Here is a 17,009-nt window from a genome sequence, read left to right as displayed (position 1 = left end):
ACTTACAAAGCTTTTACTCATGGTGGAATGTTAAGTGGGAGCAGGAGCAAGAGAGAATGTGTGTGGGAGGGGAGGTGTCACACACTTTTAAATGACCAGATGTCATGGGAACTCACTATCGCAAAGACAGTACAAAGCCATGAGGGATCCTCCCCCATGACCCAAACACTTCCCACCAGGCCCCACCTCTAGCATGGGGGATTACAATTCAATATGAGATGCGGGCATTCTGCCCTTGGTTCCTCTCAAATCTCATATCCTTCTAACATTGCAAAATACAATCATGCCTTCCGAAAAGTCTCAAAAGTCTTGACTCATTCCAGTGTTAATTCAAAAGTCCAAAGTCCCAAGTCTCATCTGAGACAAGGCACATCCCTGCCACCTATGAGCCTGTAAATCAAAAACAAGTTATTTACTTCCAAGATACAATGGGAGTATAGGCGTTAAACATTTTTGTTCCAAAAGAAAGGGGCTACAGGTCCCATGCAAGTTCAAAACCCAGTAGGGGAGTCATTAACTCTTAGAGCCCCTTGATGTCCCACAAGGAGGTACAAGGGGTAGGCTTCCAAGACCTTAGGGAGCTCTACCCCATGGCTTTGCAGGGTTCAGCCACCAAGGTTGCTCTCACGGGGTGGAGTTGAATGCCTGCAGCTTCCTTTTTCTTTTTTTTTTTTTTTTGAGAGACAAAGTCTTGTTCTTACGCTCAGGCTGGAGTGCAGTGGTGGGATCTTGGCCCACTGTACCCTCCACCTCCTGGGTTCAAGCAGTTCTCCTGCCTCAGCCTCCTGAGTAGCTGGGATTACAGGTGAGCGCCACTACACCCAGTTAATTTTTGTACTTTAGTAGAGACGGGGTTTCACCATTTTGGCCAGGCTGGTCTCAAACTCCTGGCCTCCAGTGATCTGCCCACCTTAGCCTCCCAAAGTGTTGGGATTACAGGCGTGAGCACCTGTCCTGAATGCCTGCAGCTTTCTAGGTAGAGGGTGCAAGGTGAATCTATCCTTCTGGGGTCTGGAGGATGGTGACGCACTTCCCACAGCTCCACTAGACAGTGCCCCAGTGGGAACTGTGTGTGGGGCCTCCAACCCCCTATTTCCCCTCTGCACTGCTCCAGTAGAGGTTCTCTGTGAGGACTCCACCCCTGCATCTGGCTTCTGCCTGGGCACCCAGGCTTTCTCATACATCCTCTGAAATCTATACAGATACTGCCAAGCCTTCACTCTTTGCCCTCTGAGTGCCTGCAAGCTTAACACCACATGGAAGCTGCCAAGGCTTACAGCTTGCCTGCAACCCTTTTTTTTTTTTTTTTTTTTTTTTTGATACAGAGTCTCACTGAATCACCCAAACTGGACTGCAGTGGCATGATCTCGGCTCACTGCAACTTCTGCCTCCTGAGCTCAAGGGATTCTCATGCCTCAGCCTCCCAAGTAGCTGGGATTACAGGCATCCGCCACCACACTTGGCTAATTTTTGTATTTTTAGTAGAGACAGGTTTCACCATGGATCACTTGAGATCAGGACAGCTTGCATTCTCTAAAGTGGCAAGTCAAGCTGTAACTGGGCCCTGCTGAGCCCCAGCAAAAAGCAGTGTCCCAAGGCTGCTCAAGGCAACAAGGTCCTGGGTCTGCCCCACAAAACCATTCTTCCCTCCTAGGCCTCTGGGCCTGTGATGGGAGGGGCTGCTATGAAGGTCTCTGAAATGCCTTTTTCCCATTGTCTTGGCTATTAGCACTTTGCTGCTTTTTAGTTATGCAAATATCTCTATCAAATTGTTGCTCCACAGCCTGCTTGAATTCCTCATGCCAAAAAGCTTTTTCTTTCTTTGTCACGCGGCTAGGCTGCAAATTTTCCAACCTTTTATGCTCTGCTCCCCTTTTAAATATAAATTCCAACTTTAAGTCATTTCTTTGCTCCCACATCTAAGCACAGGTGTTAGAAGCAGCCATGTTACTTCTTGAACACTCTGCAACTTAGAAATTTCTGCTACCCAGTACCCTACATCATGACTCTCAAGATCAAAATTCCACAGATCTCTAGGGCATGGACACAATACAGCCAAGTTCTTTGCTAAGGCATAACATGCATGCCCTTTGCTCCAATCCCCAATAAGTTCCTCATTTCCTTCTGAGACCTTGTCAGCCTGGACTTTATCGTCCATTTCACTATTCGCATTTTGGTCACAATCATTTAACTGGTCTCTAAGAAATTCTAAACTTTCCCTCATGTTCCTGTTGTCTTCTGAGCCCTCCAATCTTTCAACCTCTGCCCATTACCCAGTTTCAAAGTCACTCCCACATTGTCAGGTATCCTTATAGCAATACCCCATTCCTTGGTATCAGTGTTCTGTATGAAGTCATTCTTGCATTGCTATAAAGAAATACCTAACCAGGTGTGGTGGCTCACGCCTATAATCCTAGCACTTTGGGAAGACAAGGCGGGCTGATCACGAGGTCAGGAGTTTGAGACCAGCCTGGCCAACACAGTGAAACCCCATCTCTACTAAAAATACAAAAATCAGCTGGGCACGGTGGCACGCACCTGTAGTCCCAGCTACTCAGGAGGCTAAGGCAGGAGAATTGCTTGAACCCAGGAGGCAGAGGTTGTGGTGAGTCGAGATCACACCACTGCACCTCAGCCTGGGCAACAGAGTAAGACTCCATCTCAAACAACAACAACAACAACAAATACCTGAGACTGGGTAGTTTATAGGAAAAGAGTCTTAATTGGCCTATAGCTCTGCAGGTTGTACAGGAAGGATGGTGCTAATAGTGCTAGCATCTGCTTTGAGAGAGGCTGCAGGAAGCTTTAACTTATGGTAGAAAGTGAAGCAGGAGTAGGCATATCACGTGGCCAGAGCAGGAGAAGGAGAGTGTGTGTGTGGAGTGGTGCCACACACTTCTAAATAACTAGATCTCATGAGAACTCATTCACTATTGCAAAGATCGTACCAAGTCATGAGGGATTTGTCCCCATGACTCAGACACCTCCCACTAGGCCCCACCTCCCAGCACTGGGGATTATAATTCTACAAGAGATTTAGGCAAGGACAAATATCTAAACGATAACAAGCTAACAAACAAGTTTTTTAAAAACTAAGAATAATCACATTCCTAATTACATCTTAAGATATCTCAGGAGGTTATATCCTTATTTCAGTAACTCCATCATTGCCCAAAATATATGCTCCTTAAGGGCAGGGATCTTATCTTATTAATATTTAAATTTCTCTTCCTTCCTAGGCATTCAATAAATATGTGATGACTCATTTGTTTCAGTGGGTTTACTTTGGAGAAAGTCAATCGAATCTGAGAAATAAAATCTTAAAAAATGGGCCGGGCGCGGTGGCTCAAGCCTGTAATCCCAGCACTTTGGGAGGCCGAGACGGGCGGATCACGAGGTCAGGAGATCGAGACCATCCTGGCTAACATGGTGAAACCCCGTCTCTACTAAAAATACAAAAAAAACTAGCCGGGCGAGGTGGCGGGCGCCTGTAGTCCCAGCTACTCGGGAGGCTGAGGCAGGAGAATGGCGTGAACCCGGGAGGCGGAGCTTGCAGTGAGCTGAGATCTGGCCACTGCACTCCAGCCTGGGCGACAGAGCGAGACTCCGTCTCAAAAAAAAAAAAAAAAAAAAAAAAAAAAATCTTAAAAAATGGATCTCAGTTTAATCAAATGTTAAATATAACCAATTTACACTTTGTATTGCTCTTTATATTTTTTTGTGCCTTAAGTATTTTTTTTTTAACTAGGAAAACAGAATAAACCCATGGCAGCTGGGCCCATGGCTCATGCCTGTAATCCCAGCACTTTGGGAGGCCAAGGCAGGCGGATCACTTGAGATCAGGAGTTTAAGACCAGCCTGGTCAACATGGTGAAACCCCATTTCTACTAAAAGTACAAAAATTAGCCAGGTGTGGTGGCATATGCCTGTAATCCCTACCTGGGAGGCTAAGACAGGATAACTGCTTGAACCTGGGAGGTGGAGGTTGCAGTGAGCTGAGATTACACTACTGCACTCCAGCCTGGGCGACAGAGCAAGACACTGTCACAAAATACATACATACCTACATACATACATACCTACATACCTACATACATACATAAAATAAACCCATGGCACTTTTAAACAAGGCTGGTGGGAAAATCTTACTGGAAGACGTTTTGGAAATATGTATTAGGAGCTTTAGAATACACATTTTCTCTGATTCAATGGTTTCATTTGTAGGGATTTCCTTTAAGGATATGACCTGTAAGATTTAGCTATAAGAATTATGATTGGTGGGGCACAGTGGTTCATTCCTGTCATCTCAACACTTTGGGAGGCTGAGGCGAGTGGATCGCTTGAGCCCAGGAGTTTAACACCAGCCTGTGCAACATGGTAAAACTTGATTTCTGCAAAAAAGTACAAAAATTAGCCAGGTATGGTGGCATGCACCTATAGTCCCAGCTACTCAGGAGGCTGAAGTAGAAGAATTACTTGAGCCTGGGAGGCAGAAGTTGCAATGAGCCATGACTGTGCCACTGCACTTCAGCCTAGGCAACAGAGGGAGACCCTATCTAAAAAAAAAAAAAAAAAAAAAAAAAAAAAAAAAAGAATTATGATCATAGAATTGTTTATAATTGCCAAAAATAGAAACTAGCCAAACTGTTTCAAAATAGAGGATTTGGGGATGAGTTTCTTAAATAGTGATATATTCATGCAATGGAATAAAGTCCTTACGTTAATATTGGGAAAAATGGAAGATGTCCACAATAAAATATTAAGTATAGATTACAAAATATATAATTTCATAAAAACCATATACATACATGGTAGAGAATGCTACATGCCCCTCAATATCCATTCTCTCCTTCTTTCCTAGTAAAATCATCCCAATTCATGGAAACAACATATCCATCTCAAAGACTGCATCTCCCAGTCACCTTGCAGCCAGACATAGTCAATGCAATATGAGCAGAATTATTTTGTAGGACTCTGGGAAGGCTGTTTAAAGGGAACTGGTGTGACTGCAAGGAATACCATTTGGCCCTGCTGTCTTTCCTCCTTTCTGCTACCTGGAAAGTGAATATCACGTTTGGAGCTCTATCAGCTATTTTGAACCATGAAGAAAACTTCAGAAAAAACATAGTGGGCTAACATGATATGACAGAAAGATGAAGCGTCTTAGTCCCTGAAAACACCATGCCACCACTTTACATTGCCTTCCTCCAGACTTCTTTAACATAAAAAGAAGTAAACTTCTCTTAGGCAAGAGTTGGTAAGCAGATAAGATCCTTGACCATGGCAGGTGGCACTGGGATGGAGATGGTAAGAGATAAGAGAAGCTCAGCCTGGGCAAAAGGCGAAATCCTGTCTCTACAAGAAATACAAAATTAGCCAGATGTGGTGGTGCACACCTGTAGTCCCAGCTACTCAGGAGGCTGAGGTGGGAGGATCACCCGAGCCCAGGAGATCAAGGCTGTAATGAGCTCAGATTGCGCCACTGTACTCCAGTCTGGGTGACAAAGTGAGGCCCTCTCTCACAAAAAAAAAAAAAAAAAAAAAGGAAGGAAGGGATGAAGGGCGGGAGGGAGGGAGGGAGGGAATCGATTTGGAGATCCAATATGTCTAAATCAGCTGATACTACTGTTTCTAAAAATCTTTAAGTTGGAGATTTAAGATTCTTTTTTTTTTTTTTTTTGAGACAGAATCTTGCTCTGTCGCCCAGGTTGGAGTGCAGTGGCCAGATCTCAGCTCACTGCAAGTTCCGCCTCCCGGATTCAGTCCATTCTCCTGCCTCAGCCTCCCAAGTAGCTGGGACTACAGGCGCCCGCCACCTCGTCTGGCTAGTTTTTTTGTATTTTTTAGTAGAGACAGGGTTTCACCATGTTAGCCAGGATGGTCTCGATCTCCTGACCTCGTGATCCGCCCGTCTCGGCCTCCCAAAGTGCTGGGATTACAGGCTTGAGCCACCGCGCCCGGCCGATTTAAGATTCTTTAAGTCTCTGTTCTAAAATTCTAAAACAATGGTTCCCAAATTCCAGTCAGCAGATTTATGCCAATCCATGACAAAATTTTTACTGTTCCACACCAAAATTAGTGAAATACTTAGTAATATTAGTGATAATACCTAGTAATATTGCCAAATCTTTTCTTAAAAAGGATTATCATTATTTTGAGATTATGTACTTCATGCTTTTTTGTGTTAATATTTTTCTTGTATAAAATAGTGGTGACAGTAATTTTTTTTTTACTATAATAAAATTAAAAGCTATCAAACAGCCTGGGCACAGTGGCTCATGCTTCTAATCCCAACACTTTGGGAGGCTGAGGCAGGCAGATCACCTGAGGTCAGGAGTTTGAGACCAGCCTGGCCAACATGGTGAAACCCTGTCTCTACTTAAAAAATACAAAAATTAGGCCAGGGGCAGTGGCTCACACCCGTAATCCCAGCACTTTGGGAGGCCAAGGTGGGCGGATCACGAGGTCAGGAGATTGAGACCATCCTGGCTAACACAGCGAAACCCCGTCTCTCCTTTAAAAAAAAAAAATAATAATAATATAAAAAATTAGCCGGGTATGGTGGCTCACGCCTGTAATCCCAGCTACTTGGGAGGCTGAGGAAGGAGAATCCCTTGAACCTGGGAGGCAAAGGTTGCAGTGAGCAGAGATCACGCCATTGCACTCCAGCCTGGGTGACAAAAAAAAAGCTATCAAACATATGGAATGTATACCCAACATTCCATTATGTTATTCTGCTATTGTATTATTCCATTTATACTAATAACCAATTATATTTTTAGTCAGTGGTAACTAATGGAATTCTTTGTGTTGAAAAACAAATAGGAATTTCTAACAACTATAGGCCTTTATAACTGCTATTAGAAGAAATTTTAGCTAGATAAGAAGGAAAAATATTCCCATTTCCCCTAAAGCTGCAGCAAAAAATAAGATAGTATTCTACAACCATAAAGTTGTCTTTGTAAATGTTATTTCTTTTTTTTCTTTTCTTTTCTTTCTTTTTTTTTTTTTTGAGACAGAGTCTTGCTCTGTCACCCAGGCTGGAGTGCAGTGCATGATCTTGGCTCACTGCAAGATCTGCCTCCAGGGTTCAAGCGACTCTCCTGTCTCAGCCTCCCCAGTAGCTGGGATTACAGGAGTGCGCCACCACGCCTGGCTAATTTTTGTCTTTTTAGTAGAGATGGGGTTTCAACGTGTTGGCTAGACTGGTCTGAAACTCCTGACCTCAGGTTATCTGCCCACCTCACACTCCCAAAGTGCCAGGATTATAGGCGTGAGCCACCACGCCTGGCCGTTATTTCCTTTTTTTTTCTTTTTTTTTTAAGTGAATATACAGTTTATTTAACACTCAAACGTCATTAAGACATGTGCAATATGGCAATTTTACTGTGAATCTAACCCTACTTAGGATATGATTGCTTGCTTGTGCTTAGCAACAGGGTCCAGTTCACACTTAGCACTAATTAAATACTTGATTGCAATAAATACAATACCAAATAAAATGCATTTGAATGCTTTCTAAAAAAATCAATTTTAAAGGCCTTCCTACTCAGGCTAATGACAAACACAATAAGGGCAGATATACTACTTTAATATAATTGGCTGACTTTATACAGCACTTATATATTTTAGTCCCCAAATATATTATTAAATAATACAGAACATCTAATACAACTATTTCTACAGAACTAGGAAATAAATTTCGAAGAAAGAAAATTTTTTTTCTTTTATACCTATCCTAACAGTTTAAAGAGGATAAAGCCAATGACTTTCCTCACCAGAGCTCACGACTAATGTTGCTTTGCTATCAAAATCTGTATTTCTGATCTGTTATAAGAATTGAGACAAGATTCAAATATTCCTAAAGAAAGAAGCACAATGCACATTGTAATTGTCTATTCGACAACAGGGAGCATTGCATATAAAACTCTCTCATCCCAGGAATTAAATACAATCAGCTACATTTATGGGCATTTCCTTCACTGTAGTATTGTAGAAAAATCTCAGTGTCACGAAGAATCTTCTTGTCTTCTTCAGTAGCAAAGTTTATAGCCACACCTTTTCTACTAAATCGACCCCTTCTGCCAATTCTGTGAATATAGTTTTCATGACTGGTAGGTAGATCATAGTTTATAACCAAAGACACTTGGACATCAGTCCCACGTGCCAACAAGTCAGTAGTGATCGGAACAGGGCTTGACCCTGATCGGAATTCCCTCATGATAATATCTCTCTCCTTCTGGTCCACGTCACCATGCAGAGCAAAAACTGTGAAGTCCCTGGCATGAATTTTCTCAGCCAGCCAGTCCACCTTGCACCTTGTATTGAGAAAAATAACAGCCTGTTTAATGGTGTTTTGTACAAATCACAAAGTGTATCCAACTTCCATTCCTCTCGCTCAACATTGATATAAAACTGTTTGATTCCTTCAAGGTTCAATTCTTCCTTTTTCACCAGAATTTGAATTGGATCTTTAGTGAATTTTTTGGTCACTTCCAACACATCAGTTGGCATCGTGGCAGAAAGCAACACAACCTAAATACTTATATTTAATTTTTGGGAAAATCTCATAGATTTGATCATTAAACCCTTGGCTGAACATTTCATCTGCTTCATCCAAAACTAACATTTTTTTTTTTTTTTTGAGACAGAGTCTTGCTCTGTCGCCCAGGCTGGGGTGCAGTGGCCGGATCTCAGCTCACTGCAAGCTCCGCCTCCCGGGTTTAGACCATTCTCCTGCCTCAGCCTCCCGAGTAGCTGGGACTACAGGCGCCCGCCACCTCGCCCGGCTAGTTTTTTGTATTTTTTAGTAGAGACGGGGTTTCACCGTGTTAGCCAGGATGGTCTCGATCTCCTGACCTCGTGATCCGCCCGTCTCGGCCTCCCAAAGTGCTGGGATTACAGGCTTGAGCCACCGCGCCCGGCCCAAAACTAACATTTTGATCCATTTTGGAAAAAGGTATCTTCTGTTTAACATATCACATACTCTCCCTGGTGTACCAACAATATGTGGTGCTTCAGCCTGCAGTTTTTGCATTCATTTTGAACATCTGTTCCACCAATGCAGGCATGACATGTTGCTCCCGTATAGTCTCCAAGTGCCAGAAATAACTTTCGGGTACTTTTGGTTTTGTTTTGTTTTTGAGATGGAGTTTTGCTCTTGTCACCCAGGATGGAGTACAATGGCGCAATCTTGGCTCACTGCAACCTCCGCCTCCCAAGTTCAAGGGTTGATTCTCCTGCCTCAACCTCCCGAGTAGCTGGGATTGCAGGTACCCACCAACATGCCTAGCTAATTTTTGTATTTTTAGTAGAGATGGGGTTTCACCATGTTGGCCAGGCTGGTCTCGAACTCCTGACCTCAGGTGATCTACCCGCCTCGGCCTCCCAAAGTGCTGGGATTACAGGTGTGAACCACTGTGCCCGGCCATCTTTTGGATCTTTAATACAGGGAATAATAGGTCTCTGCTGAATAGCGGAAGGCTTCTCAAATCATAAGCACAGATACCCCAAAGAAGAGACTCCTTTAAGTTTGTATCATCAAAGTTATCAACAACCTCCTTCCAGTTGCTCTCGATGACACCATCAGGGTCCATTCTCTGTGGGCCGCCATGTTCTCTGCTGTTATAATCCACGAAGCCACCAGACATGATGTGAAAAACTACTTAGCATCTGACTGAAAAACTGCATATGTTATTTTTAACAAAGGAATCTTTTAAATCATTGGACTTTGGAGATTACTATATCTGGAAAATAACCTTTAATTTATATAATGTCTGTAATTCATTTATTTAACAAAGGAATAGGCTGGATACAGTGGCATGTGCCTACAGTCCCAGCTATTTGGGAGGCCAAGGCAGGAGGATCTCTTGAACTCAGGAGTTTGAGGCCAGCCTGGGCAACATAGTGGGACCCTGTCTCCTAAAACAAACAACCAAACAAAAAGAATAACAGTTATCTTACCTAATACTGTGTTGCCCTGGTAGTTATATTTAAATAGAGATGTGTTTTCTTGTGTGACATAACTTTATTCTTCTCCCACATTCATGGAGGATAAAATGACTGCTAGGTTTTTTATTTACACAAAGAGTTTAATTTGGAACCAGTCCTTCCAGGTGTAGGCATTAGGAAGTACAGTTCCGCATCTCTAAAAAAGTGATTACTGCCAAGGCCCTCTGGGATGATTGGAAGGAACAAGTGGCCAAGAGCTATCCTTCCTGCCTAGCATCTTTTCAGGTGCTTATTGGCCATTTGCATATCTTTGTAGAATTGTCTATTCAAGTCCTTTGTCCATTTTTTCAATTGAATTATTATTATTATTTTTTGAGATGGAGTTTCACTGTTGCCGCCCAGGCTGGAGTGCAATGGTGCGATCTCAACTCACTGCAACCTCTGCCTCCTGGGTTCAAGCAATTCTCCTGCCTCAGCCTCCTGAGTAGCTGGAATTACAAGTGCACACTGCCACTCCCAGCTAATTTTTGTATTTTTAGTAGAGATGGGGTTTCACTATGTATAGCCAGGCTGGTCTTGAACACTTGACCTCAGGTGATCCACCCGCCTCGGCCTCTCAAAAGTGTTGGGATTACAGGCGTGAGCCACCATGCCCAGCCTGGATTACTATTTTTTGTTGTTGTTGGGTTATAGATGATTCTTATATATTCTGGATATTAACTCCTCATCAGATATGATTTGCAAATCTTTTCTCCCATTCCATATATTGACTTTTCATTCTTTTGATGTTCAGAAGTGTTTATATTTGATGTAGTTCCATTTGTCTGTTATTGCTTTTGTTGCCTGTGCTTTTAGTGTTATATTCAAGAAATCAATGCCAAATCCAATGGCCTGAAGCCTTGCCCCTATGTTTTATTCTAGGAGTTTTACAGTTTTACATCTTTTTTTTTTTTTTGAGACGGAGTCTCGCTCTGTCACCCAGGCTGGAGTGTAGTGGCCAGATCTCAGTTCACTGCAAGCTCCGCCTCCTGGGTTTACGCCATTCTCCTGCCTCAGCCTCCTGAGTAGCTGGGACTACAGGCGCCCGCCACCTCGCCCGGCTAGTTTTTTGTATTTTTTTAGTAGAGACGGGGTTTCACCGTGTTAGCCAGGATGGTCTCGATCTCCTGACCTCGTGATCCGCCCGTCTCGGCCTCCCAAAGTGCTAGGATTACAGGCTTGAGCCACCGTGCCTGGCACAGTTTTACATCTTACATTTAGGTCTTCGATCCATTTTGAGTTAATTTTTGTATATGGCATAAGTAAGGGTCCAACTTCGTTGTTCTGCATGTGGGTGTCCAGTTTTCCTAACACCATCTGTTAAAGAGACTGTCCTTTACCCAGGAAGTCTTGGCACTCTTGTCGAAAATCATTTGGCCATAATTGCAAGGGTTTATTTTTGGGTTCTCCATTCTTTTAATGATTTTCAAAGGGTTATAATTCAGCATGTAGTCATGTACTTTAGCAACTCATTAGATATTATAGTTAGTTATTTTTTGTTGGGATATATATCTAAGTATAAATAAGCCCCTTAGCTAACTTGAAGTAGCAGAATGCATAGTTTTTCTCAAGTGGAAATGTCTTCAAACTCATCTTTTCGGGATCCTTTTTTGGCCTGTATTTCCCCTGTATGTTGCCACAAGTTCCTGGATTTTCCTTTTTTTTTGAGACAGAGTCTCGCTCTGTCGCCCAGGCTGGAGTGCAGTGATGTGATCTCAGCTTACTGCAACCTCTGCCTCCCAAGTTCAAGGGATTCTCCTGCCTCAGCCTCCCAAGCAGCCGGGATTACAGGCGTGTGCCACCACACCTGGCTAATTTTTTTTATTTTTAGTAGAGACAGGGTTTCACTATGTTGGCCAGGCTGGTCTCAAACTCCTGACCTCAAGTGATCCACCTGCCTCAACCTCCCAGAGTGCCAGGATTACAGGCGTGAGCCACTGTGCCTGGCTGGAATTTCTTCTTTTTGTGTGTTTGTTTCTCTCACCCTGTCTTACAGTGCTGAGGAACTTCATTTTGACCTAGACATTAATTACTTTGTTTTGCAACCATAATGTCAATGTATACATTAGTTCATTTTTGTGTAGTTTTTCTAAAAATGTAAATATGATCTGCTTTTACTTAGTTAAGAAAAAAGAGTGGCCAGGCATGGCGCATCATGCCTGTAATCCCAGCACTTTGGGAGGCCAAGGTGGGCAAATCACTTGAGCTCAGGAGTTCAAGACCAGCCGGGGCAACATGGTGAAACCCCATCTCTACTGAAAATACAAAAATTAGCCAGATGTGGTAGAGCACGCCTGTGGTCCCAGCTACTCAGGAGGCTGAGGCAGGAGGATTGCTTTAGCCCAGGAGGTCAAGGCTGTAGTCACCTGTGATTGCACCACTGCACTCCAGCCTGTACAAGTGAGTAAGACCCTGTCTCAAAAAACAAAAAACAAAACCAAAAAGAAGAGGAAGCAGCAAGTTGACTGCTAACCATGTTACAGGCACTGTCCTAGGTATTAGAGATACAAACAGGAAGATGCTGTATTACTATATTATTTACTCTACCACTTTCTTCTGGCCAAGAACTCCTAGAGAACTGAACCAAATACCTAGTTTCGTGCATTTGAGGTCTGAAAGAAAGCCAGTGTTGGAAGGATTAATGAATGAGAGAGAGAGACTGATAGATGTCTTAGAGAAGTAGGCAGGGGCCAGCTGATGATACGATTTTAGATTTTTATCTTAAATTCAGTGGAAAGCTACTGAAAGTTTTTAAGTGGGAGACAGAAAGGATCAACCCTGAATTAAAAAAAAAAATCTGATTTAATGTGGAGAATATGCTGGAGAGGGCAAGAATGGATATAATCTGAAATGTTATTTTTATAGAAAGTCTTAACAGTTGATAAACCTTATATTTTATGATAACCTGATTTGTTAAACTGAAAAATCAAAATGAATTAATGACACATTTTCTTCATACCTCTCACAGCAAAAAGTGGCAAAATAGCCTGGCCACTCAGAAGGCTGAGGTGGGAGGACTGCTTGAGGCCAGGAGCTCAAGGCTGCTGTGAGCTATGATTGTGCCACTGCACTCCAGCCTGGGTGACAGAGCAAGACCCTATCTCTTGAAAAATAAATAAATAAATAAAATAAAGTGGCAAAATAGCAGTAGCACAACTTACATACCCTCACCACCCAACTTGGTTCTTTAATACAACTGTATTAGCCTCTCAAAGGAGTAAGTCTCCTTGAAGTTCAGCTGATTCTAGATGTTAAAGGAAGAAAAAGTTAAGGATGGGCCTGGCACATCCTACTGTACCAGAAAGCAAAGATACAGTCAAAACAAAACCAAAAGTACTAGCTTTAAGTGGCTAACTTGTAACAATTACAGCATCAATACTAATTATTGCTAAGTAAATATATAAATATTTTGAAATGCTATGAGTTCATAATGGTACTCAAGAATAAAAATATAAAGTATGAACAAAGTAGCTGTTACATGAAAGAAGTAAATATCATGGATTTTGTTTAATTTTTTATGGCTTCCAATAAGTAGTGGTGTGCTAATATACCTGGATAATTTGTTTCTTCTAAGTATATGTCTGTGTGTAAAGTGTAAATAGGTATTTGTTTTACTTGTGTAAGTAAAGAAAAGTATTGAGAACTGTAAGTCAAATATCCCAGCAAAAAGGAGAACCAAAAATAGGAAGACTAATCAACACTGGTGGTAGCAAGTAAAAAGGAAAGGGTATTAGCAATATGTCGCAGAATGGTGATATAGTCAGATGTCCTAAAAAGGATGACTAACTGCTCAGACTTGATTTCTTATTTCCTTGAAGATTAAATTTCTAAATGAACTTACCATTGATAATTATAAAATAAGGCACATATAAACTTTACATTAACAGATCAGGTCGGTATATCCTAATAACAGAATATGAGTTATATAATTTTGATCAGAGAAAATGAAAGAATACATCATTTCTGTGGGTGACATTAGGCTGTAAAATTTTTTATATTATATTAAAGGAGTAAACTTATCGATATAATGCATGAGATTTAATTTAAAAAGAATGCCTAATGACCAGCAGCTTGAGTTTAGATCACTTGAGGAACAGCAAACAAATATCATTATCTGACCAAAAATCAGTTGATAACCCAGATCCCATAACCCTAACAGTAATGTTTTACTTTATGGTCTGGTGAGATTACCACAGACTCAAGGAGGCTCCAAAAGTAAGTATTACTACAACTATTGGAAGGTATCGAATAAGTAAAACTGCAGCCATGGGAAAAAGTATACGAATAATTTTTTAAATGAATTAAAACTATGATATTATATTTTACAGTAGATTTAAGTATATGTATAGGTTTCAAAGTAATCCTATTTAGGTTTATTTTGCTACTATTTAAAAAGTCTGAGGTGTTCAAAAGATCTTGCCATTAAAAAATTACTTTGGGCTGGGCATGGTGGCTCACACCTGTAATCCCAGCACTTTGGAACGCTGAGGCAGGCAGATCACCTGAGGTCAGGAGTTCAAGACCAGCCTGGCCAACATGGTGAAACCCCATCTCTACCAACAATACAAAAATTAGCCGGGCATGGTGGTGGGCGCCTGTAATCCCAGCTACTTGGGAGGCTGAGGCAGGAGAATTGCTCGAACCTGGGAGGCGGAGGTTGCAGTGAGCTGAGATTGTGCCATTGCACACTGCACTCCAGCCTCAGTGACAGAGCAAGATTCCATCTCAAAAAAAAAGGCTGGGTGTGGTGGCTCATGTCTGTAATCCCAGCACTTTGGGGAGGCTGAGGCGGGTGGATCACGAGGTCAGGAGTTCGAGACCAGCCTGGCCAGTATGGTGAAACCCCGGGCGTTGTGGTGTGCACCTGCAGTCCCAGCTACTCGAGAGGCTGAGACAGAAGAAATGCTTGAAACTGGGAGGTAGAGGTTGCAGTGAGCCAAGACTGTTCCAGCCTGGGTGACAGAGGGAGATTCCATCTCAAAAAAAAAAAAATAAAGTACTTTGAAGTTTAATTTCTTTAAAGATATTAAATTGTAATTAATATTACATGTTATTAAAAAATCAGTTTCAACATTTTTTCTAAAAAGTTTTAAAAGTCTTTTTCTTAGACTTCAACATTTTTAAAAAACCATTCTATTTACACATGTATGTCAAGAAGGAAGTGTCCATATTTATAGATGTATGTAAATATATATAGATATAGAGACCTGAATAACAAGAATATCCTTAAGCACTATTATATGGTTTGAATATTTGTCCCCTCCAAAATTCATGTTGAAATTTAGTCCCTAATTTGGCAGTGTTGAGAAGTGGAGCCTTTAAGGGTAATTGGATCTCGGGGGTTCTGTCCTCGTGAATGGTTTAATCCATGTATGGATTATTGGATTATCGTGGAAGGGGAACTGGTAGCTTTATAAAAAAAAAAAAGAGAAACCTGAGTTGGCATATTAGCATGAACAGCCCCCTTGCCATGTGAGTCCCTGCACTGCCTTGGGACCCTGCAGAGAGTCCCACCAGCAAGAAGGTCCTCCCAGATCCTGCCCCTTGACCTTGGACTTCTCAGCCTCCAGAACTGTAAGAAATAACTTCCTTTTCCTTATAAATTGCCCAGTTTCAGGTATTCTGTTATAAGCAACAGAAAACAGATTAATACACTCCAAGAAAGGTATAACTTTTTGAACAAAATTACATAATAAAATTTTAATATACACAAAGACTACGGACCATCTTACAGAATTTGCTATGCTTTACTAAATACCAGTAAGTAGGAAGAAGTATTTTAATCCCTTAATACAACTGGTAGGATATAATACTTGCATATTAGGGCACATTGAAATACTTACATAATGGAATACTCACATAGTAGAATCTCTTTCTTGAGACAAGGTTGTTTCATATGAAGCAGAAACAGCAGAAGGGGATCTAGGATACAATCTATAACCTTCACTTGGAGTGATTATCTGCCTACCTAGAATCCTTCAAAATGAAGAAACACACACACAATTAAGCACTTTCACTGGCATACATACAAAATCTAGATATATTTTGAACATATTTGATGGCTCTACATAAAAAGTCCAGTATACAGTCTGATACTGATTAAGAATGAGAAAATGTAAATCCAGAGCCTTACTACAGGTATATCTCTTCCATAGAATGGAGATGGAAAAGATAAACCTATAGCCTGGTGTTAAAAAAAAAAAAAAAAAGGCCGGGCGCGGTGGCTCAAGCCTGTAATCCCAGCACTTTGGGAGGCCGAGACAGGCGGATCATGAGGTCAGGAGATCGAGACCATCCTGGCTAATACGGTGAAACCCCGTCTCTACTAAAAAATACAAAAAACTAGCCGGGCGAAGTGGCGGGTGCCTGTAGTCCCAGCTACTCGGGAGGCTGAGGCAGGAGAATGGCGTGAACCTGAGAGGAGGAGCTTGCAGTGAGCTGAGATCCGGCCACTGCACTCCAGCCGGGGTGACAGAGCAAGACTCCGTCTCAAAAAAAAAAAAAAAAAAAAAAAATCCAAGAAATCTAAGCAAACATCTGTAATCTGCCCTTCATGCTTCATAATAGTCCTCATTAAATCAGCCAAAATGGGATGAAGGCCCAGTCAAATTAGTGAAAACTATGAATTACATTCTTAAGAACATGAAGCTTTATAAATTTTGAGTATGTGCAATAAGTGGTACTATTGCAGTTTCTGAAGGAAGCTCTTGAACAGCCTCTGTCTAGTTTCAAGTATATGTAAGAATTTAATTGTATACAACAGTTACATTTTCTGACCATCCTGTTCAAAAGAAGGGCTTTTTGGTACCCAGATACTAGACCTCAGCTGCTGTTGTAGAAATAGTTTTACTTCATTAGGATCACATATTGTTAGTTATGGAAACTCTAAGAAACTTCTACCAACTTAAGTTTTCTCTTAGCTGAGGCTTTATACCACATGGCCTTATTTATATTCATTAAAGTCATGCTCAGAAAGATTTTAGAATACAAGCTTTTTTTAAAAAAAATCTACTTTTAAA

At 41.6% G+C, this 17,009-nt stretch overlaps 1 protein-coding gene and 1 pseudogene across 3 annotated transcripts in view; both read right to left on the bottom strand.

The window, feature by feature from the left end:
- LOC105466024 (family with sequence similarity 149 member B1) overlaps nt 1-17,009 on the bottom strand; it is an 83,650-nt gene that overhangs the window by 38,985 nt on the left and 27,656 nt on the right. For all 3 annotated transcript variants that reach the window (XM_071068772.1, XM_071068770.1, XM_071068771.1), the window contains exon 5: nt 15,850-15,966. In XM_071068772.1, the coding sequence (XP_070924873.1) occupies nt 15,850-15,966 (117 nt within the window). The remainder of the gene's footprint in view (nt 1-15,849; nt 15,967-17,009) is intronic.
- LOC105466023 (eukaryotic initiation factor 4A-II-like) lies at nt 7,009-10,900 on the bottom strand (annotated as a pseudogene).

This window comes from Macaca nemestrina, chromosome 9 (genome assembly GCF_043159975.1).
Source record: "Macaca nemestrina isolate mMacNem1 chromosome 9, mMacNem.hap1, whole genome shotgun sequence".
NCBI classification, from domain to species: Eukaryota; Metazoa; Chordata; class Mammalia; order Primates; family Cercopithecidae; genus Macaca; species Macaca nemestrina.
The sequence above is the reverse complement of the archived record's forward strand: the minus strand, read 5'-3'. Positions and strand labels throughout refer to the sequence as shown.